The 22,490-nt window shown below is 41.9% G+C and overlaps 1 protein-coding gene across 3 annotated transcripts in view; it reads left to right on the top strand.

Annotated features, from left to right (window-relative positions):
• Window positions 1-10,903, top strand: part of LOC137648596 (caspase-1-like) — a 28,616-nt gene extending 17,713 nt beyond the window's left edge. For all 3 annotated transcript variants that reach the window (XM_068381505.1, XM_068381506.1, XM_068381507.1), the window contains exons 6-8: window positions 4,861-4,996; window positions 5,735-5,887; window positions 6,335-10,903. In XM_068381505.1, coding sequence (XP_068237606.1) covers window positions 4,861-4,996; window positions 5,735-5,887; window positions 6,335-6,420 — 375 coding nt within the window. In that variant the 3' untranslated portion in view covers window positions 6,421-10,903. The remainder of the gene's footprint in view (window positions 1-4,860; window positions 4,997-5,734; window positions 5,888-6,334) is intronic.
• The last annotated feature ends 11,587 nt before the right edge of the window (window positions 10,904-22,490 follow it).

The raw sequence follows: 22,490 nt of genomic DNA, 5'->3' as shown, positions 1-22,490 counted from the left end.
GTCACGTCAGTCAGGTTGTTTAGAACCACACTAGATGCGGTCTCGTGTGGTTTTTCAGCCGCATTTGGACGTTAGGCCACTGGCTGATGCTCCTGTTGACGTTCTAGACGTTCACTAACAATCGGAGTTGACTTGTTTTGACGCTGTGCGTCAACCTCCGCATTCTAGAGTTGTTTTGACTGCTCAGTCTAGGCAGTCAAAGCAGTCTCGAGTGGACGCTGTACGTCCTCACGCACCTGTTGTGGTTGACAGTTCAGTTGTTGACAGTTCACAGACTGTCAAGCAGTTACATGACGTTGCGTTCTGGTCCGCTACTGATGCACCAGTGAGAGACTCAGCTTTTATCGGACAAGGTTCCTGTAGATGAGGAAGTTGCTGTTCTCCCTCCTACTGATATTCCCTTGAGGACTCTGTCAGATGGAGAGGAGCCTTAAGCTGCTTAGCCTCCTATGGACTTTAATTAAATCATGATGATTTTTTTTAAGGATCTTCGTCCGGATCTTGTAACTGCTGCTCCTCGTTCGCCTAAACGTCAGAGCTTACACTAGGCCTAGCTACTTCGAAGCCGTTGTTTTTAAGCTAGTGCTCTCTCGCTCTCCTAGAGAGCGTTACGTTGGCTAGGCGACTGGTTTTTCACCAGGAGGAGTTTGGGGGATACAGCCTTTGCTTTCCCTTCTTTTAAACTGGTTTATAGAGCGAGAGTCTGATATGACACGAGAGAAGTTCTCGGCTTGGGAGTTCATGCCTCTGCCCATATAGACTTCTCAATTCTGGTAGACTCTCCCTGGCGCCTAGCCAGGAGACGCTCCAAGTTGTTTACAGGTCAACTTCTCAGCTGTTGTCGAGCCTTTGAAGTTTTGCTGTACTATTATGTCACGCATAACAAGGCTTTCAGGGATGGTAAACGGTTCCGCCTCAGTCGCTAACCCCGTCTGTTGCCACACCTGCTCCCGTAGACCCTAAATGGGCTTTGCTGCAAGACATGCAGTCCAAGCTTGCGTCCTTGATAGAGGACTTAAATGCGGAGAAGAACCTTCTGGCCAACAACCTTCCAACCGGTCGGTTGTGCGCCCTGTTGATGCTGAGGTAACCTACTCGCGTCTGCCAGTTGAGGTGGTTCCTCCACCGATGCGACCCAGTGTGGGTTGCCAGCCGCACGTTGACGTTAAGCGACGCTCGGAGATGGTTGTTGACGTTCAGGACGTTCAACAACCAGCAGAGGTGACTTGTTGTGACGCAGTGCGTCAACCTCAGCAACCCGGTAGGGTGTTGACTGCACAACCCAGACGGTCTAGACAGTTTCGGGTTGACGCTGTGCTTCCTCGCGCACCCATGGTTGTTGACAGTTCACAGACTGTGCAGCAGTTCCATGATATTGCGTCCGGCTCCGTCACGCATCCACCAGTGCGACCGGATTCAGCGAGTCAGACGTTGCCCACTCCGTTGCCGTTTCCTCATCAGTTTCGGATGAGGAACCCTCTGATGAGGACGTTGCTGAACAAGACGATCAGCCCCCAGCCCTGCTATCCATCCAGAAGATGCTGAAGAAGGAACGCTGCTCAGTCAGGCTGTGGATGAGTCTGGTAGGGACGCTGTCATCCGTGGATCAATTTGTGTCACTAGGAAGACTACACCTCCGTCCTCTTCTATACCATCTAGCTTTTCACTGGAAAAAGGACAAGACGCTAGAAGCGGTCTCGATCCCGGTTTCCGAAAAGATAAAGTCTTGTCTGACTTGGTGAAAGGACTATATCAACCTAAGAGAGGGTCTTCCCCTGACTGTTCAGACTCCCAACCACGTTCTCTTCTCGGACGCATCGGACGTAGGCTGGGGTGCGACATTAGACGGTCGGGAATGCTCGGGAATATGGAACTCGAGTCAAAGGACAATGCATTTCAACTGCAAGGAGCTACTGGCAGTACGTCTGGCCTGGAAAAGCTTCAGGTCTCTCCTTCAAGGCAAAGTGGTGGAGGTGAACTCGGACAACACCACGGCTTTGGCGTACATCTCCAAGCAAGGAGGGACCTACTCTCTGACGTTGTACGAGATCGCAAGGGACCTCCTCACCTGGTCAAAAGGTCTAGACATATCACTAGTAACGAGGTTCGTCCAAGGCAACTTGAATGTCATGGCAGATTGTCTCAGTCGGAAGGGACAAATAATTCCAACAGAATGGACCCTCCACAAGGATGTATGCAAGAGACTTTGGGCCACCTGGGGCCAGCCAACCATAGATCTCTTCGCAACCTCGATGACCAAGAGGCTCCCAATATTTTGCTCACCAATCCCGGACCCAGCAGCAGTTCATATAGATGCCTTTCTCCTAGATTGGTCTCATCTAGATCTATATGCATTCCCTCCGTTCAAGATTGTCAACAAGGTACTGCAGAAGTTCGCCTCTCACGAAGGGACAAGGTTGACGCTAGTTGCTTTCCTCTGGCCCGCGAGAGAATGGTTCACCGAGGTACTTCGATGGCTAGTAGACGTTCCCAGAACACTTCCCCTAAGGGTGGACCTTCTACGTCAGCCACACGTAAAGAAGGTACACCAAGGCCTCCACGCTCTTCGTCTGACTGCCTTCAGACTATCGAAAGACTCTCGAGAGCTAGAGGCTTTTCGAAGGAGGCAGCCAGAGCGATTGCTAGAGCAAGGAGAACATCCACCCTTAGAGTCTACCAATCGAAGTGGGAAATCTTCCGAAACTGGTGCAAGTCAGTATCCGTATCCTCGACCAGTACCTCTGTAACTCAAATAGCTGACTTCCTCTTATATCTGAGGAAAGAACGATCTCTTTCAGCTCCCACTATCAAGGGTTACAGAAGCATGTTGGCATCAGTCTTCCGTCACAGAGGCTTAGATCTTTCCAACAATAAAGATCTACAGGACCTCCTTAAGTCTTTTGAGACCACGAAGGAGCGTCGTTTGGTTACACCTGGTTGGAATTTAGACGTGGTACTAAGATTCCTTATGTCAGACAGGTTCGAACCACTACAATCAGCCTCCCTGAAAGATCTCACCTTAAAGACTCTTTTCCTGGTATGCTTAGCCACAGCTAAAAGAGTCAGTGAGATTCATGCCTTCAGCAAGAACATCGGATTCTCATCCGAAACGGCTACATGTTCTACAACTTGGTTTTCTAGCCAAAAACGAGCTGCCTTCTCGGCCTTGGCCAATATCGTTCGATATTCCAAACTTATCGTATGGTTGGAAATGAACTAGAAAGAGTCTTATGCCCTGTAAGAGCTCTTAAGTTCTATTTAAAACGAACTAAACCTTTACGAGGCCCGTCTGAAGCTTTATGGTGTTCAGTTAAGAAACCATCTTTGCCTATGTCAAAGAATGCTTTATCCTATTTTATCAGACTGTTAATACGAGAAGCTCATTCCCATCTGAATGAGGAAGACCAAGCTTTGCTGAAGGTAAGGACACACGAAGTTAGAGCTGTCGCAACTTCCGTGGCCTTTAAACAAAATAGATCTCTGCAAAGTATAATCGACGCAACCTATTGGAAAAGCAAGTCAGTGTTCGCGTCTTTTTATCTTAAGAATGTCCAGTCTCTTTACGAGAACTGCTACACTCTGGGACCATTCGTAGCAACGAGTGCAGTAGTGGGTGAGGGCTCAACCACTACAATTCCCTAATTCCATAACCTTTTTAATCTTTCTCTTGAAATGTTTTATTATTGTTTTTTGGGTTGTCCGGAAGGCTAAGAAGCCTTTCGCATCCTACTTGATTTGGCGGGTGGTCAAAGTCATTTCTTGAGAAGCGCCTAGATTAGAGGTTTTGATGAGGTCCTGTTGTATGGGTTGCAACCCTTGATACTTCAGCTCCTAGGGGTCGCTCAGCATCCTAAGAGGATCGCGAGGCTCCGTAAGGAAGACGTACTTAAAAAGGCAGAGTAATTGTTCAAGTCGACTTCCTTACCAGGTACTTATTTATTTTAAGTTTGTTATTTTGATAACTGCTAAAATGAAATAAAAAATCCTTAGCTCATAATAATGTAAACATTTATTGCTGGTCTCTACCCACCCCCCTGGGTGTGAATCAGCTTATATAATCACCGGCTAAGTTAAATATTGAAAAATGTTATTTTTATAATAAAATAAATTTTTGAATATACTTACCCGGTGATTATATATTAAAGGACCCTCCCTTCCTCCCCAATAGAGACGCAGTGGACCGAGGAGAAAATTGAGTTCTTTGTTTACATTGAGTACTGAGTACCTGCACGACAGATGGCGCTGTTGAAGTACACCCCCTACCTGCATAGCGATCGCTGGCGGATTTTTAACGTAGAGTTTTCTGTCGAGCAACAGAGTTGCAGCTTATATAATCACCGGGTAAGTATATTCAAAAATTTATTTTATTATAAAAATAACATTTTTATATAATTTTTTTGCAAGGACGTACTGGTACGTCCATGGGGGTAAAGGGATGGCTTTTGTGAAACGTACCAGTACGTCCTTTGGGGGTAAAAGGGTTAAATAAAGAAATTTATATTTTACATTTTTTTTATGGGACTATTGAATGGATTTCATCACAGTACTGTACAGTTGTGAGTTTTCACTTATTTTGCTTTATGTAAAAATTGTCATTTAATTTTTCAGTCTATAATTACTATTAATAATTAGTTTCTTTGGAGTTTATGATGTTTTTGCTGGTATGAATAATTTATTGTTCAAAATATTGAGCAGAGATGGGAGTTTGTGTGCTTTTTTTATACTGTATTCCATAAAAGAAAGTTATTTTCATACCAGCAATATCATTGATTTAATATATCAAAGGGCAGCCTAGAGGCATTAAAGAGTTACTTCCAGTATCCTTAGATTGATTTTAAATTTATGTTCCTTTGGTGTCAGGCATGTCGTGGAGAAGGATTGGACCCTGGCACGACACTTGTCAATACCGGACCAAAGGACGAAACAGACGCGGGTTCTCTCTCTTACAAGATCCCAAACACGGCTGATTTTCTGATATGCTGGTCTACTGTTCCTGGTAAGAACAGCTGCTTAATTGCTCTATGTTTGATATACAGTGTATGTACTATGTATATAAAATGGAACTTTTGGTTTTATCACAATTGAAGTTGACCAAATCGTAGCAAGTATCTTAAACACTCATTCTTATGCAGGTCAAATCAATAAATGCTTTTCTGTAATTTCACTATTCGTTTCTCTTAATTTTTTTTGAGAGTGTTTTTGATAGCAATACAGTGTGGTAAAATGTTTAATTACGAATTAAATTAAGCGTTTGCTGTACATCCTAGTAACATTTTATCATCTTTGCTATTTAGCTTTTATAAGATGAGGAAATTATTTAAAAAGTTCACGAGCTAGGAATTCATACATTGCCTAGAAATGAAAATTTCTTTTATTTTTCTTTTCCTAATAAATAAAGTGCAGTATGTGTGTGCTAGGTAACCTACTCAACAAAATAGGGTTGTATGTCTGTAAGAAGTAATGTATATTTTTTATGCATACGGAAAATAAAGATGTTAACCCTATTTTTTCCTTTTCTGACAGGCCACTGCAGTTTCTTTTCATCTTTCATACATGAATGAAGATCTTTGATAAAAAATATTGTCTGATCCATTGACTGTAGAATCACTGAAACTGATGACAGGTATAGAAGCAGGTGAATTCAAAACTGCCAAATGTTCTAATTATTTCCCTTCTCAAACTTTAATGAAATCCAGTCTTAGTTAATTCTCTGAATTATATTTTGATATTTCAGGTCACTTTTCCTGGCGCAACACGACCAATGGATCTTGGTTCATACAGTCGTTAGTTCGTGTCCTGAGTGCACAGTCCGCACATGACGATTTGTTGTCCATGATGACAGACGTAAACCGCTACATGATCCTTCATTTTGAGTCTAACTGTCCCTGTAAGTCTTGCGTCAGAACATGTTTTGGCTTTATTTTTCTTCTAATTTTTGTTGTGTTGTCAATATTGATACAAATATCATGGTCTGTAATCATCACTAAATATTGTTATATTACATTTATTCTTTCCAACTGAATTATTTGGATAAATTGATGTTAATTCAAGATTTTGTTGTAAAGATTTAGCCTAAGGTTTCATGTTGTTCATAGGTGTGTAAACTCATTTCATAGTAGGCATCTCACATAAAGTATATATGCAGCCCATTTTGTCACATCTTTATTGTTTTCCACATTTAACTTTTAATGTCAGTTGCTTTGGTATTTTATCTCCTAGCTTTCCAACTATTTTAACAATCCTACTCTAATTCTATTCCCAATTAAAAAACCTGAGAGCCAGATGAGAATACTCTACATATAAGAAGTAATAATGTATCGTTCATCCATTTCAGCTCAGCAACACATGCATGGGAAAAAACAAGTCGCTAGCATTGTCTCAACCCTGATGCGCAAGGTCTACTTGACGCCAAAGTATTGACTTGGTGCGAGTAAACACAGCAGTGGGGAAGTTGAAACACCAATCGCCACCCACGAGCATGTAGCAGTAGAGCTAGAAAGACAAAGCAGCGAAGAAGTTATCTATGGTAGTGATGATTACCAAAAACAGAAGAAGCACTTGTTATGCTGTTGGCTCCCGTTCAAGTCGTGCCGAAGGAAGCAGAGAAAGTCTAAGGTAAAAATGGTCGCAACTGGCGAGAGAAAACATTGGAAATTCAATAGAGATTCAGGTACACGTGAAAGTAATGATTACTGTGCGAGAGATGGAAGTGATTCCGTGCCTCAAAGTAAAAGTAGACGTAGGACTTTCCGTATTGCAGGTGGCTTGCTACCTAATTGGAAAAAATGTTTAGGATGAATGCAATTGGTAGGAAAAGTAAAATCCTTTTGAGTACAAAGCTAGATAGATCTGGAAATTTTACAGTACGAATGGTTCTAGTGAAAAGGTTGATTTGGATTGGTAAATTTCTCAAGCTAATTAAATTTGACCTTTTCCATTGTAAAAGTAAACAGACCTCTTTAAATAACAATTTCCCTAAGCTGAGAACTTGGTTCGCCTCCATAACAACAGTGCTCAATTTATTCTTTCTGTATACTGCAATTAAATGAAAATATTATTTTCTCTTACATGCTGTGTTTGCTCGAGATGAATGTCAGTACAATATTGTTTTCTGTGGAAAAGCAAGGTTTAAGTTAACTTTGTAATAGTACCAGTCAGTAGGTGCTGTAGTAGAATGTTTTACATAAGTAGTTAAAAGTTATTTAATTTTGTATTTTTTTAAAAGTAAGGCCAGGCTGGGGAAAAAGCACCAAAATATAGTTAGGGAGACAATTTGCTAGGTGTAACAAGACTCGTGCAGTACTGTACTGTATTCTTACAGGACACAAGGCAGCTTGAGTTACAGCCTTAATGTTTATTCTTGCCACACAAAGAAGCCATAATAAATTCAGTGATTTGCATTCTTTAATGTTGCCAGATATTAGTTAATAAATTATTTGATTCATGACAATCTTACAGAGACATTTGTGTGCCATTTTGTATTTTTTTTTTCTCTTAATTTGGTAACTCCATTTAAAAACAACATATATCGTCACTCAATACGGTATACTGTAATAAGGTACATATGACAATATAGATGTGCAATTTCTCATTGTAACATCCAAATACTGACTTTTTAGTAGTTATTAGATAACTTCACATATTTCTTTTTAATGTACAAGACATAATGGAGGTGCCTTAACTGAAAACTGCCCCATAGAATTATTAATATAATTTTAGCACAAAACCGTCTTTCATGCGCAGTTTCAACAACAGCGCAAAACGAGGTCTTTCAGCTTCATCTTTGATATTTAAGAGAGAGAAATTGCGTACAATATAAAGTCTTTCAGATTCACTTTTGATATCACAAAACCATTTTGATATTAGCACATCAATCTGTCTTTCATATTGCCTTTTTGAATTATGAATATACTGGGTTGACATGCAATAGGTTTTAACATCGACGTTAATCTAAGAGTAGTTGGTAGTTAGGTGTGTAATTAATAAGGTACATTCTGGCTTGCATTCTTATTAGGAGCTAGAAAAATTTAAGCAATGATTCAATTTCTTTATTATTACCCTGACTCGTTAAAGTAGAAGTTGGCCGAATGCGTCGATAACTTATTTGCTGTGAATAATGACCTAACAATTACTGAAAACGTAGATCATTAGCAACTGGATGTTGAAATTAGTAATCCACTTTTTTTAATAGTATAAAGCTGGTTTCAGTGTTATAAATTCTACCTAGTAGATGTAGAAAGTAGGAATGTAAAATCCCTGGAAATGCAGCCATTTGCCAATGAGTTTCTTCATAACTCCTGCATATAATTGAGAATTGCATGTCAGGATGTATATCCTTTAATTTCTAATCACCTCTGTTCATTTTACATTTGTAGGCGAGATTTAGAGTTGTGCTAATCAAAATACAAATGGTAGGTAACTTTTGCTCAATTTCATTCAAGTGCAATACTGATCAAAATGCAGGATATGAAAGTATACCTTTAATTTCAACAAAAACTAGGGAAGCATATATACACAGTGTACTGTATTGTAAAAGGACACCTTTTGATAAACTTGAAAAGTATTAATATGCAATAAGAAACTTATAAGTAGAGTTAGAGTCCTAGTTTTCTTATATACCAAACATGCTTTCTTACAAAGAATTATGAAATGACCACCAAAAGGAAGGGTTGTAGATCAGGGATGAGAAACATCATTACACATTTAATTTATATAGTTATTGTTACTGTGAGGTTTAAATTCCATGGATTCTCTACAGTTTATTAGCTTAGGACTTTAGATATGTTTATTTTCTTGTAAAAATTTTTATTGTAATATTTTTTGTAAAAATATAAATTGGTGATAGACTAGAAATTTATCTGTAACAAATAACAATTTTTTTTTTTGTTTTTTTTTTGGCAGATAATGTATAATTAAATTGATAAAATATTAATTACCAGGATATGCCAAATTATTTTATTCGAGAAACGTTATATTTTCAATTGTACTATACTGTACTGTATATCTGTGAGGCAGTGCCATTGTTGAATTTTAAAAGCTCAATGATAGTTTTTTTTTTCTGTGCATAATTCGGATTTATAATAAACAGGCCAAATTGGGGAATTCTCAACAGCATTTCTTTTCAATAGTGAAATGTTTTACTATGCCATTTAATATAAGGAATTACTGTAGTGCCCAGGTAAGAAAGGTGTGTAAATTTGGTAGAATTTTTTGTAATGGAACTCCTTTTCATGCTAACGTTTTAATAATTTAAAATATGCTGGAAAGATTTGCCAATGGAAAAGATGCCATATGTAATGGGTGAAGGGTGTCATCTTGCCAATTTCAAGATTGTACTACAGGGTTATTTAAAGGCATGTCTATAAGGTTAAGGGGAGCAGAGCTTTCCATACAATGTCATGACTGGATATTTTAAGGCAAGTATATTCTATAGCTTGCTCTTTGGGTAGAACTCTTGATGAATGACCTTAGTGGATATACATCATCAACACTGCCCGTTTGGTACTTCTTGATCCGTATAAGTTCCTGTTTTGTGTCATTGAAATATAGTTTTTTTTTTTTTTTTATGGTTTTAATATGTTCTCTGTCTTGCTCCTTTTTTTACTTGCCTGTTTTGTAAATATTTTTTGCTTTGTTACAAAAAAATTGTATAAATTCCTTTCATACCATGGTTCTCATTGCATTATTTGCAGGGACTTTTTCTTCTGAGATTGTTTATGAAAGTTAAGATCTCAAATTTGACTATACAATTATATTTATGCTATAGTGCAATGATCTCATATGTTAAAAACCTGCCTTTTGAAGAATATTTGGTTTTTATCTCATATTAAGGGCAGTATGTCCAGTAAGAGTGTTTTTATATTCCCCGCAAATAGTATTATGAACCACTGGGATGGAATTATATAATCATTATACTTAAGTATGTTTAATTTTGCATTTATTATAAAGTGAAGCTAAATGTTTTACTTTCAGTTTCTATGATTATGTATATCACATATATACCCCTGGGCATGAGGATGTGTAACTGTCAGATTCCATGATTTAGCCTATTAGAGTTGGGTCATTTTGGGCTTGTAAATGTGTCCCTTTTGTCCAATTGCACACCATTTGAAGACTAATGCCTGGTGCCATTCTAATGGGAAATATTGGGAGGATTTTTTTTCATGAAAATGTACCCAAATTGTAAATTATAAAAGTTGCCAATAAGAAGTTAAAGTGAAAGGTTTCATCTTTGCAATTTAAATAATTTTGAGTCTTCAAGTTTTGTAGATATTTAAATTTATTATAATACTTTAAAATTTGCATCCTTTCATTTTGTAGGTATTTATATTAAAATTTGAGTTGTATAGTTTTCTAGATATTTAAAATATACTATTGTAGGTACGTTTGACATTTTGCATTTGAAGAAACTCTAGGTCCAATGTTGCATTTTGCTCACCGGGTATTTTTAAGCAAGACAATGTACAGTAGTCAGGATTGTTGGATTAAATGTTCCCTGTAATTTTCCTCCATTCTGTCTCAAAGCAGAATATTTCTCAGTAGCCCAATGGCCATAATTACAATATTTCAGATTTTTGATAAATACTTGAATTAGATGATGTAGCAGCTGGTTCTTGTAACACATTTTTCATCTTTATGTTCTCTAGAAAAATACAGTTCAATGTTTTCATAGTTGTGATCGTGCAGACATTAAAGACATTTCATATGTAATCTTTAAAACCTACCTCTAGAAGCAGTTGTATATTGAAGTCTTTCAGTATTTAAGGGACACATGTGTGTTATTGGTCTTTCAAAAATATTGTGATTAATATAAATTATCTAATGTAATTACTGTGAACTTCAGTGGTTGTGTTCGCTGACAATATTGTATTTAAGCTTTTCATAAATATATTATATAAATTCTTTTGCTTTTTCATTGAAACTGAAACTTGTGTTATTCTTGGTACAGTGGTGCCTCAGGATACGAAAGTAATCCGTTCAGGATACGGTTTCGTATCCTGAATCGCGTTTTACATGTAAATAGCCTAATCCGTTCCAAGCCTTACGAAAAGACACCTTTTCTTTCATAAACACGCTAAACTGTAGTAATAAACATGCAATGCAGCCATTTCTATTGTTCAATAATTAACCCAACTCTTAAAAACAGCCTAATCCATTCCAGAAACCACCATGAGATTATTCAATAATGTAGTTATCCCCTCCAAGCCCTAAGAAAACGGTCCGTTTTCTTTACTACTGTATAAAAGTTACGGTACTGTATGTAAAGCATTTGGATCAGCGATGGTGTACTGTTACCTGTACGTACACCTAAATTGAGGATTGATACCCTGAAAAAAAGGTTACAGTTAATTAGTGTAACAAAAAAGTTGAAACTTACCTTTTAATTGAGACGATGTCCGATAGCGAAGTCGCGGCAGAGGAGGATGGCATAAAGCAGAAAACGTAACAAGTGACAGACTACGTACAGTAATTTACACACTTAGCACATTAACACTTAAACTTTACGAAATAAAAAACTGGCAGAAATAATTAACACTTAACATTACGTATGGAAAACTATAAAATGAAAGAAAAAATTACTTTAACACTTAACGGTAACATAAAACTTAATTTTGAGTTTTTTTTTTGCTTTTTTATAACTACATTTTTCATATTTTCTAAATTTTTTCTACTTCTTCATCACTTTCTCTTTTCTGTTTCTTTTCTTTACTTTCACCTTCTAATTCTTCATCACTTCCTCTTTTCTGTTTCTTTTCTTCACTTTCACCTTCGTCTTGGCCTACTAATACCGCTGGACTTTTTAATAAGAAACTATCCATTGATGCTTGTTTCTGCCTACTTTTCAACACATTTCTAAAATGCGTTAGGCAAACGTCATTGCAGTGTTGAAGCGCACGGTTGGTATAAACTTTTTCTGGATGTTCCTTTTCGACGTAGTCTGCCATTTTATGGAAACATGGGAGAATTTCCTTAATGTCTGCCGTTTTCAAAGGTGTAACATCCTCCTCATCACCGCTAGAGAACTGCTCTTGAACAACACTCATTTGCATCGTCTCCAACTCCTTCAGGTCGTCTGTCGTCAACTCCTCGTGGTGCTCCTCGATAAGTTCATCTATATCCTCGGCGCTAACTTCCAGCCCCATGGACGTATCAAGATGTACGATGTCAGCCACCTCAGACTGCTGAATGGGTTCAGGATCGTCAACGATCTCGGCTTCGCCTCCAGGCTTCCCAAAGCCCTCGAAGTCTCGTGCAGAGACAGAATCAGGCTACAGCTTCCTCCAAGATGAGTTCAGGGTACGCCTCGAAACTTCCTGCCAAGCGAGATCAATGAGTTTGAGGCATATCACGATATTAAAGTGATCTTTCCAGAATTCACGCAGAGTGAGGTTTGTACTCTCTGTGACTTGGAAACATCTCTGGAAGAGATGCTTCGTGTACAATTTTTTAAAATTTGAAATAACTTGCTGGTCCATGGGCTGGAGGAGAGGGGTGGTGTTAGGCAGTAGATATAAGACCTTTATGAAGGAATACTCGGCCAGAAGATATTCCTCGAGGCCAGGAGGGTGAGCTGGAGCATTGTCCAACACCAGCAGACATTTCATAGGGAGGCGCTTTTCTTCCAAATATTTTCGGACAGTCGGACCGAAGCAGACATTCACCCAATCAATGAAAAGTTGCCTCGTTACCCAGGCTTTAGCATTCGCCCTCCACATCACGGGAAGGTTCTCCTTGATGACTTTGTGGGCTTTGAAGGCTGGGGGATTTTCTGAATGGTACACCAGCAGGGGCTTTATCTTGCAGTCCCCACTGGTGTTTGCACAAAACCAAGGGTCCTTCATAGGCTTATGTCCGGGTAGCCTCTTCTCCGCCGTGATGAACGTCCGACGAGGCATTTTCTTCCAGAAAAGCCTAGTTTCGTCGCAATTGAAAACTTGCTGCGAACTGTAGCCTTTCTGCAGAGTCAACTCATCAAACGTTTTAACAAAAGTTTCGGCGGCCTTTGTGTCCGAGCTGGCTGCCTCCCCATGCCGTACCACTGAATGAATGCCAGTCCTTTTCTTGAATTTCTCGAACCACTCCCGAGAAGCCTTGAACTCTGGGGGTTCCTGCTGGGATGTTCCTTCTCCTGCCCCTTCTTTGGCCTGAGAATGCACAATATCACCGAAAATGGGGGAGGCCTTCTGGCAAATTGTAGTCTCAGTGATGGTGTCTCTTGAGATCTCTTTGTCTTTGATCCACACAAGAAGCAGCCTCTCCATCTCGTCATGCACGTGGGTTCTCTTGTTGGAGAACATAGCGACGCCCTTAGAAGGTGCCGCTGCTTTGATGGCCGCCTTCTGCTTCAGGATGGTGCCTATCGTAGATGGATTCCGGCCATACTCCTTGGCGATCGCACTTAAACGCATGCCAGACTCGTACTTTTTTACGATTTCAAGTTTCGTCTCCATCGAGAGCATCGTCTTCTTCTTTCCTTCGGCAACATTCTTGGGACCCATGGCTACAGTAATACGTAATATAATTCACTACGTACGTTATATACAGTACTATGTATAGTAAACACTAATACAGTACAGTGCACGGTAACGAATGTTTAATAACGATAACACGTGGCGTACGAATGTACTGTATTTAACACTATGTCAAACAAGCGAAAGCACACAATGTCTGTTAACGATACCGCGGTCGGAACGAAAAGAGAGAGAGAGAGAGAGATGAACGCCCGTGCGTAAGCAAGCTGGGATAGTTGCCGACCAATAGGAAAGCAGGATCTTATGGCGTCAGCTAGCATCTGAGTAGGGAGATAACCAATGGGTGAGCGGGAGGCTGTAAGTGAGTCTACCCAAGTTCAAAGTCTGGCGGCGCGCGCTTTTTAAAATTACTCTCGGCGAAGAGTTGGGATCTCGTAAGGTTTTCGTATCCTGAAATTTTATTCGTATAGTGGGGCATAAAAATCTTCGAATCGCTTTTCGTATCCTGAATTTTTCGTAAGCAGAAACTTTCGTATCCAGAGGTATCACTGTACATCATCTGAGATAATTGTAGTTTAATTTTTAAAATTATCACAAAGTCCAGCCCCTGAGGTTGGGTACACTACTGACTTTACCCTTTGGATGAAAAGTTATTTTGTAACCTATACTTACTTTGAATGAAAAGTTATTTTGTTGTAACCTATACTTACAAAAAAAATACAGTAATTTCATCTTAAAATATTTAAGTCGATTAAATACTATTAAAAATCATAAAAAGTTCACTCTCAGGTTAGGGCAAATATGCCTGCTCGCATGTTGACTTACATGTTGCTCACCAAAACAAGGATACTGTGAGAAGAGCGCTTTCATCCCCGAGACTTGTTCCCATGCAAGGAATTAGTCGCAGATCAACACTCATATGAAATGAGATATGTGAAAAACTTTTGGCCAGTGAGCGCTTCAAGTACACGTCTTTGGAGCTAGACAGCGAGAATCATAAAGAAGGCTCAGAGTGCTGCCAGACCCACCACCTGTATAAACTGGGTAATGGTTTCCGAATCTCTGTAATTTTTCATTGGCTATTGCCAGAATTTACCCTACTAAAGGAAGAAATTTTGTATTTGCATAAAAACAAATAATTTTAAATTGCATACACACGACTACCAATATTGTCCTCAAGAATTCTGATTCATAAAAAGGACCTTAAACTGTTCTAATTCTTAATTTTCATCCTATAATTAAGATTAAGAAGAATTAAATAATACCAGAGTTAATTCTATAATAAGCACCTCTGTGCAGTTTGTCACAAAAGGAGCTGGTCTTCAAGGAGTTGAAAATTTGAGTAGGATCAAATACAATGGGCCAGAAAGGTAGGCTGAGAGAGCAAACTGAAAAGCTAAATAAATAAGCAGAATGCAAAGCTGAAAACCAATAGAACATTACAAAGAAACTTTAACACTATATATAGTACATTGTGCTGTATAAGGATTTGACTAGCTTGAGGATATGGCTAATAGAGCCATTGCACACAAGTAAAACCTTTTTACTACTGCCAGAACTATTCCCCCTACAAAGGTACTGTACAAGGCACACTAGCAAGTATCACTTCAACAGGGAGGATTTGTAAGAAGGAACTAAGATTTAAATTTTGGTCTGGTTTTGCATATGTGGGAACTAAATAATGAAGGGTAGCCATCAAGGGATTATGTTTACGACATCTCACGCCTGAGGTTCGTTGTCTCTGTGGTGGCAAACTTCCACTGAATGACTGAAAAACTGCTTACATCACTCCCGAGGAGCAGGCAGAGAACTCAATGACAAAGTCTCTGTCATACGAATCGATGCTCGCACATGGGTGGTGAAGAAGGCAATGACGCACCAGGCCACTTCTCATCTGAAACTCGGAGAGCTTCGGCCGGGATTTCCAGAACTGAAGATGGGTTCCTGGGCAAGGGGAGGTTTCCCATTTTCTCTACAGGAAGCAATGAGATCTACCACCTTGAGAGCTTGCCCTTGAATCAATAAGTCATCGGTCTTCTTTGGTTTGCCCTTCAAAGATTTCACTGAAGAAGGGCAGGGACAACGAGTTTTGGAAGTCGAATCTCGCCGACTTTCCCGACCTCGAGGACGAACCCATGGGAGATCACGCTTAAAGCTCTTCTTCTTCCTACTCCGAAATCTTACATACTTGGAGGAGGACGACCACTCCCTGTACACATCACAAGGGGAGTTCAAAGTGCAGCATTACCCTCTACACACTGGACACAAAGGGTGAGGATCAACCTTACTCATAAAGGTGCCAGTGTCAACCATACAGCCCTGAACATGTCTACAGGTTGGAGAGCGTTTATATCACGTATGTGCAGCCCGATGACCAGAATTGGAATGTAGGCTCTGAGCCCTGTCAGATTCATGGCACCGGTGGATACTGGGAAGTGGCTCCCAGATCCTCAATAATTCTCCATTGGCTGTTTCTAGTTTTCATCAGAATCTTACTCTTACGAAAAAACGAAGGCTTGTATTCGTGTAGAAACGAAGGTACAGTATTTTAAGTTCAGACAATATTGGAAGTTTCATAAATTCTTTTTACGTTTTGTTAGTCCTAAAGACTTTCAACATCAGATATTCCTGTACCTACAATTTTGTACAGTTGCTCTTTTTCGTAATAAAGTTTATGATGGTTGTCTGACTTTTCCTATTTTTAAGATTTTATTCTTTTGTTTCTGAGAAATATGATATTTTAATTATAAAATAAATTTTTGAATATACTTACCCGGTGAATATATAATAGCTGCAACTCTGTTGCTCGACAGACACATACATAAAAAACTCGCGAGCGATCGCTATGCAGGTTGCGGGTGTGCCCACCAGCGCCAACTGTCGGCCAGATACCACTCTCGGATGTAAACAAAACCTTCAATTTCTTCTCATCCCACTGCGTCTCTATTGGGGAGGAAGGAAGGGTCGTTTAATTTATATATTCACCGGGTAAGTATATTCAAAAATTTATTTTATAATTAAAATATCATTTTTAAATATTTAACTTAGCCGGTGAATATATAATAGCTGATTCACACCCAAGGAGGTGGGTAGAGACCAGAGTTAAATATGTTTACATCGTATAAGCTAAGAGTTTTTTCATTTTGACAGTTATCAATATAACAAAACCAAAATAAATAGGTACCTGGTAAGGAAGTCGACTTAGACGATTACTCTGCCTTGTAAGTCTGTCTTCCTTAAGGAGCCCAGCGATCCTCTTAGGATGCTGACAGACTCCCAGGAGCTGAAGTATCAAGGGCTGCAACCCATACAACAGGACCTCATCAAACCCCTGACGCGAACACTGACTTGCTTCTCCAATAGGTTGCGTCCATGATACTTTGCAGAGATCTATTTTGCTTAAAGGCCACGGAAGTTGCTACAGCTCTAACCTCGTGCGTCTTAACCTTAAGCAAAGATCGGTCTTCCTCACTCAAGTGTGAATGAGCTTCTCGTATTAACAATCTGATAAAATATGACAAAGCATTCTTTGACATAGGCAAGGATGGTTTCTTAACCGAACACCATAACGCTTCAGATTGGCCTCGTAAAGGTTTAGTACGAGTTAAGTAGAACTTAAGAGCTCTAACAGGGCATAAAACTCTTTCTAGTTCATTGCCTACGATCTCCGATAAGCTAGGAATATCGAAAGATTTAGGCCAAGGACGAGAAGGTAGCTCATTCTTGGCTAGGAAACCAAGCTGCAGAGAACAAGTAGCTTTTTCTGACGAAAACCCGATGTTCTTGCTGAAGGCATGAAGCTCACTGACTCTTTTAGCCGAGGCCAAGCATACCAGGAAAAGAGTCTTAAGAGTGAGATCTTTCAGGGAGGCTGAATGTAAAGGCTCAAACCTGTCTGACATGAGGAATCTTAGGACCACGTCTAAATTCCACCCAGGTGTAGCCAAACGACGTTCCTTAGAGGTCTCAAAAGACTTAAGGAGGTCTTGCAGATCTTTATTGTTGGAAAGATCTAAGCCTCTATGCCGGAAGACCGAGGCCAACATGCTTCTGTAGCCCTTGATCGTAGGAGCTGAAAGGGAGCAAACTTTTCTCAGGTATAAGAGAAAATCAGCTATTTGGGCTACAGAGGTACTGGACGAGGATACGGAAACTGACTTGCACCAGTCTCGGAAGACTTCCCACTTCGATTGGTAAACTCTAATGGTAGACGCTCTCCTCGCTCTAGCAATCGCACTGGCTGCCTCCTTCGAAAAGCCTCTAGCTCTCGAGAGTCTTTCGATAGTCTGAAAGCAGTCAGACGAAGAGCGTGGAGGCTTTGGTGTACCTTCTTTACGTGTGGCTGACGTAAAAGGTCTACTCTTAGAGGAAGACTTCTGGGAACGTCTACCAGCCATCGAAGTACCTCGGTGAACCATTCTCTCGCGGGCCAGAGGGGAGCAACTAACGTCAACCTTGTCCCTTCGTGAGAGGCGAATTTCTGCAGTACCTTGTTGACAATCTTGAATGGTGGGAATGCGTAAAGATCTAGGTGTGACCAATCTAGGAGGAAGGCATCTATATGTATTGCTGCTGGGTCTGGGACTGGAGAGCAATAGATTGGAAGCCTCTTGGTCAGCGAGGTTGCAAAGAGATCTATGGTGGGTTGACCCCAAGTCGCCCAAAGTCTCTTGCACACATCCTTGTGGAGGGTCCATTCGGTTGGAATTACTTGTCCTTTCCGACTGAGACAATCTGCTAGGACGTTCAAGTCGCCCTGGATGAACCTCGTTACTAGGGAGATGCCTCGATCTTTTGACCAGATGAGCAGGTCCCTTGCGATCTCGTACAGAGTCAATGAGTGGGTACCTCCCTGTTTGGAAATGTACGCCAAGGCCGTGGTGTTGTCCGAGTTGACCTCCACCACCTTGCCTCGAAGGAGATTCTCGAAGCTTATCAAGGCCAGATGAACTGCCAAAAGCTCCTTGCTGTTGATATGCATGCTCCTCTGACTCGAGTTCCACAGACCTGAGCATTCCCGACCGTCCAGCGTCGCGCCCCAGCCCAAGTCCGATGCGTCCGAGAAGAGAACGTGGTTGGGTTTCTGAACTGCTAGGGGAAGACCCTCTCGTAGACTGATATTGTCTTTCCACCAAGTCAGACAAGTCTTTATCTTTTCGGAAATCGGGATCGAGACCGCCTCTAGCGTCTTGTCCTTTTTCCAGTGAAAAGCCAGATGGAATTGTAGAGGTCGGAGGTGTAGCCTTCCTAGCGAGACAAATTGCTCCAGGGATGACAGCGTTTCTACCAGACTCATCCAAAGCCTGACTGAGCAGCGTTCCTTCCTCAACATCTTCTGGATGACAAGAAGGGCTTGATCTATTCTGGGGACCGACGGAAAAGCCCGAAAAACTTGACTGTGAATCTCCATCCCTAAATACAGAATAGTTTGGGATGGGACCAGCTGTGACTTTTCCAAGTTGACTAGGAGTCCCAATTCCTTGGTCAGATCTAGAGTCCAATTGAGATCCTTCAGACAGCGATGACTGGAAGAGGCTCTGAGAAGCCAGTCGTCCAAATAAAGGGAGGCTCGGATGTCCGATAAATGGAGGAATTTTGCCACATTCCTCATAAGCCTCGTAAACACGAGAGGAGCTGTGCTTAGGCCAAAGCACAGGGCCCAAAACTGGTATACTACATCGTCGAAGACGAATCTCAGAAAAGGTTGGGAGTCTGAGTGAATGGGGATGTGGAAGTAAGCGTCCCTTAGGTCTAGAGAGACCATCCAGTCTCCCTTTCTGACCGCTGCTAGGACTGACTTTGTGGTCTCCATGGTAAACTTCGTCTTTGTGACAAAGACATTCAGAGCACTGACGTCTAGCACCGGTCTCCAACCTCCTGTCTTCTTTGATACTAGGAAGAGACGGTTGTAAAACCCCGGTGATTGAAGGTCCGAGACTTTGACCACCGCTCCCTTCTCTAGCAAAAGAGACACTTCCAGTTTCAGGGCTTGTCTCTTTGCTTCCTCTCGGTACCTGGGAGAGAGATCAATGGGGGACGTCGCTAGAGGAGGTCTGCGTACAAAAGGGATTTTGTACCCCTCTCTGAGCAACCTCACAGATTGTTGATCTGCGCCTCTCTTCTCCCAGGCTTGCCAGAAGTTCTTGAGTCTGGCACCTACTGCTGTCTGAAGTTGCGGGCAGTCAGACCCTGCCCCGAGAGGACTTGGATCCTTTCCTCTTTCCTCTCTTCCCTTCGGCACGAGCACCTCCCCTGCTGGAGGCTCTGCCACGAAAGGGCGGGATAAACCTGGACGCTGGAGTGTCTATCCTAGGTCTAGCAGACAAGGCAGGCAAAGGGGGAGCTTTGCGAGCCGAGGACGCAACTAAATCATGGGTGTCCTTCTGCACTAAAGACAAGGCAATTTCCTTAACCAAGACTTCAGGAAACAAGCACTTAGACAAGGGCGCAAAGAGTAGCTCAGATCTTTGGCATGGCGTCACTCCTGCTGACAGAAAAGAGCACAGAGACTCTCGTTTCTTAAGGACTCCGGACGTGAATGAAGCGGCAAGCTCGTTGGACCCATCGCGGACGGCCTTGTCCATGCAGGACATAATGAGTAAGGAAACATCCCTATCGGCAGATGAGAATTTCCTACTCAGGGCTCCCAAACACCAGTCCAGGAAGTTAAAGACTTCAAACGCCCTAAATATGCCTTTAAGAAGGTGGTCCAGGTCCGAGGGAGACCAACTAATCTTCGAGCGTCTCATGGCAAGGCGGCGGGGAGAGTCTACAAGACTTGAGAAGTCGCCCTGGGCAGAGGCAGGAACTCCCAAGCCGAGAACTTCTCCCGTGGCATACCAGACGCTCGATCTAGACGAGAGTTTAGATGGGGGGAAGGCAAATGCCGTCTTCCCTAAACTCCTCTTGGTCTCTAACCAATCGCCTAACAGCCGTAAAGCTCTCTTGGATGAGCGAGAGAGAACGAGTTTCGTAAAGGCAGGCATGGTAGCAGGAACGCCTAAAACAAACTCGGACGGCGGCGAACGAGGAGCCACAGAAATAAAGTGATCAGGGAACAACTCTTTAAAAACAACCATGACTTTTCTAAAGTCCAAAGATGGTTGAACTGCTTTAGGCTCATCTAATTCTGAAGGCTGATCCTCAGGCTGTGGTTCAGCAACGTCCTCATCTGACCGTTCCTCATCCGATAACTGATGAGAAAACTGCAAAGGTGTAGGCAACGTTTGACTAGCAGAGTCCGGTCGCACTGGTGCATACGTGACGGAGCAGGACGCAGCGTCCTGAAACTGCTGAACAGTCTGGGAACTGTCAACAACAACAGGTGCGCGAGGACGCACAGCGTCCACCCAAGACTGTTTAGACCGTCTGGGTTGTGCAGTCAACACCATACCGGGTTGCGGAGGTTGACGCACCGCGTCAAAATAAGTCAACTCTGATGGTTGGTGAACGTCCTGAACGTCACCAATCGCATCAGTGCGTTGCCTAACGTCAACGTGCGGCTGGAAATCCACACTGGGTCGCATCGGTGGAGGTACAACCCCAACTGGTTGACGCGAGAAAGATACATCCACGTCAACAGGACGCATAACAGAACGCTTGGATGGCTGATGGCCAGTAGGTTCAACGGAAACCTTCTCAGCGTTGAAGTCCTCCATCAAGGACGCAAGCTTGGACTGCATGTCTTGCAGTAACACCCATTTAGGGTCTACGGAAGCAGGTGCGGTAACAGACGGGGTTAGCGAATGAGACGGCACAACTTTGCCTCTCTTAGGCGGCGAGCAGTCATCAGATGACGGCAACGGGTCCGAACTGTCCCAGTGGCTACAACCGGGACGTTGGACTTGTCCTGAAGGGACCGACTTACGTTTTAAAGGTCTAGAGACCTTGGTCCAAGGTTTCTTACGTGAAACACCTTCGGACGACGAGGTAAAAATGGGCTCTCTCGTCTTATGGTAGGGGCGATCTTGACGAGATGCGCCTGATACCAAAGAGGGAACGTCTGTTCGCTGATCAAGGCCTCTCGAACCCATAAGTCGTACGACATTGCTTCTCCCCTGGGCTTGGGAGCTTGCAAGAGGTCCCGGACTAGGTGGACGACAGGCACGAACAGACGAACCCTCGGTCGCAACACTGTTCACAATACTTTGCGTAACACTAGTCACTTTGACACTTTCCGCCGTGGCACTTTGGCACTTGAGTTCCTTTACGTCCGCCATGAGTTGATTTCGGTCACTTGCTAAAGCCTCAACTCTCTCCCCCAAGGCATGAATAGCACGCATCATGTCTTGCATAGACGGTTCCTGAGTGCTAGGAGGGGGGTTAGGAACAACCACTACAGGGGAAGGATTAGGTTCAGGGGCATGTGGAGAGGAAAAATCTACCGACCTAGAAGAACTTCTCCTTACCCTATCTCTCTCTAGTCTGCGTGTATATTTATCGTATTCGAGCCAATCGAATTCCGAAAGGCCCACGCATTCCTCACACCGATCTCCCAATTGACAGGTTTTACCCCGACAATTGGAACAAACAGTGTGAGGGTCGAGAGAAGCCCCTGGAAGACGCCTATTACAGTCCCTAGCATTACACTTTCGAAACTTGGTAACTTGAGAAGGGTCAGCCATTTTGAATTAGTCAAGGGAACTCCAAAAAACGATCCAAGTCATCAACAACCAATCCGATTCAAAAAAGAGTTCAAGGATTTATTTGAAGAAAAACACCTGTACTGCGAAAGCTCAAACCAAACTAAAGTACTTCACCAAATATGATGGGAAAAACTCCAGGTTCCACAGCGAGCAAAAGCACGTCTCGTCGACACGTCGACAGAGAAGAAATTGAAGGTTTTGTTTACATCCGAGTGGTATCTGGCCGACAGTTGGCGCTGGTGGGCACACCCGCAACCTGCATAGCGATCGCTCGCGAGTTTTTTATGTATGTGTCTGTCGAGCAACAGAGTTGCAGCTATTATATATTCACCGGCTAAGTTAAATATTTAAAATTTGATATTCACCTACTGAA

Source organism: Palaemon carinicauda, chromosome 10, assembly GCF_036898095.1.
Source record: "Palaemon carinicauda isolate YSFRI2023 chromosome 10, ASM3689809v2, whole genome shotgun sequence".
Classification (NCBI taxonomy): Eukaryota; Metazoa; Arthropoda; class Malacostraca; order Decapoda; family Palaemonidae; genus Palaemon; species Palaemon carinicauda.
Note: the sequence above shows the minus strand (reverse complement) of the source record. Positions and strands in the feature narration are given on the sequence as shown.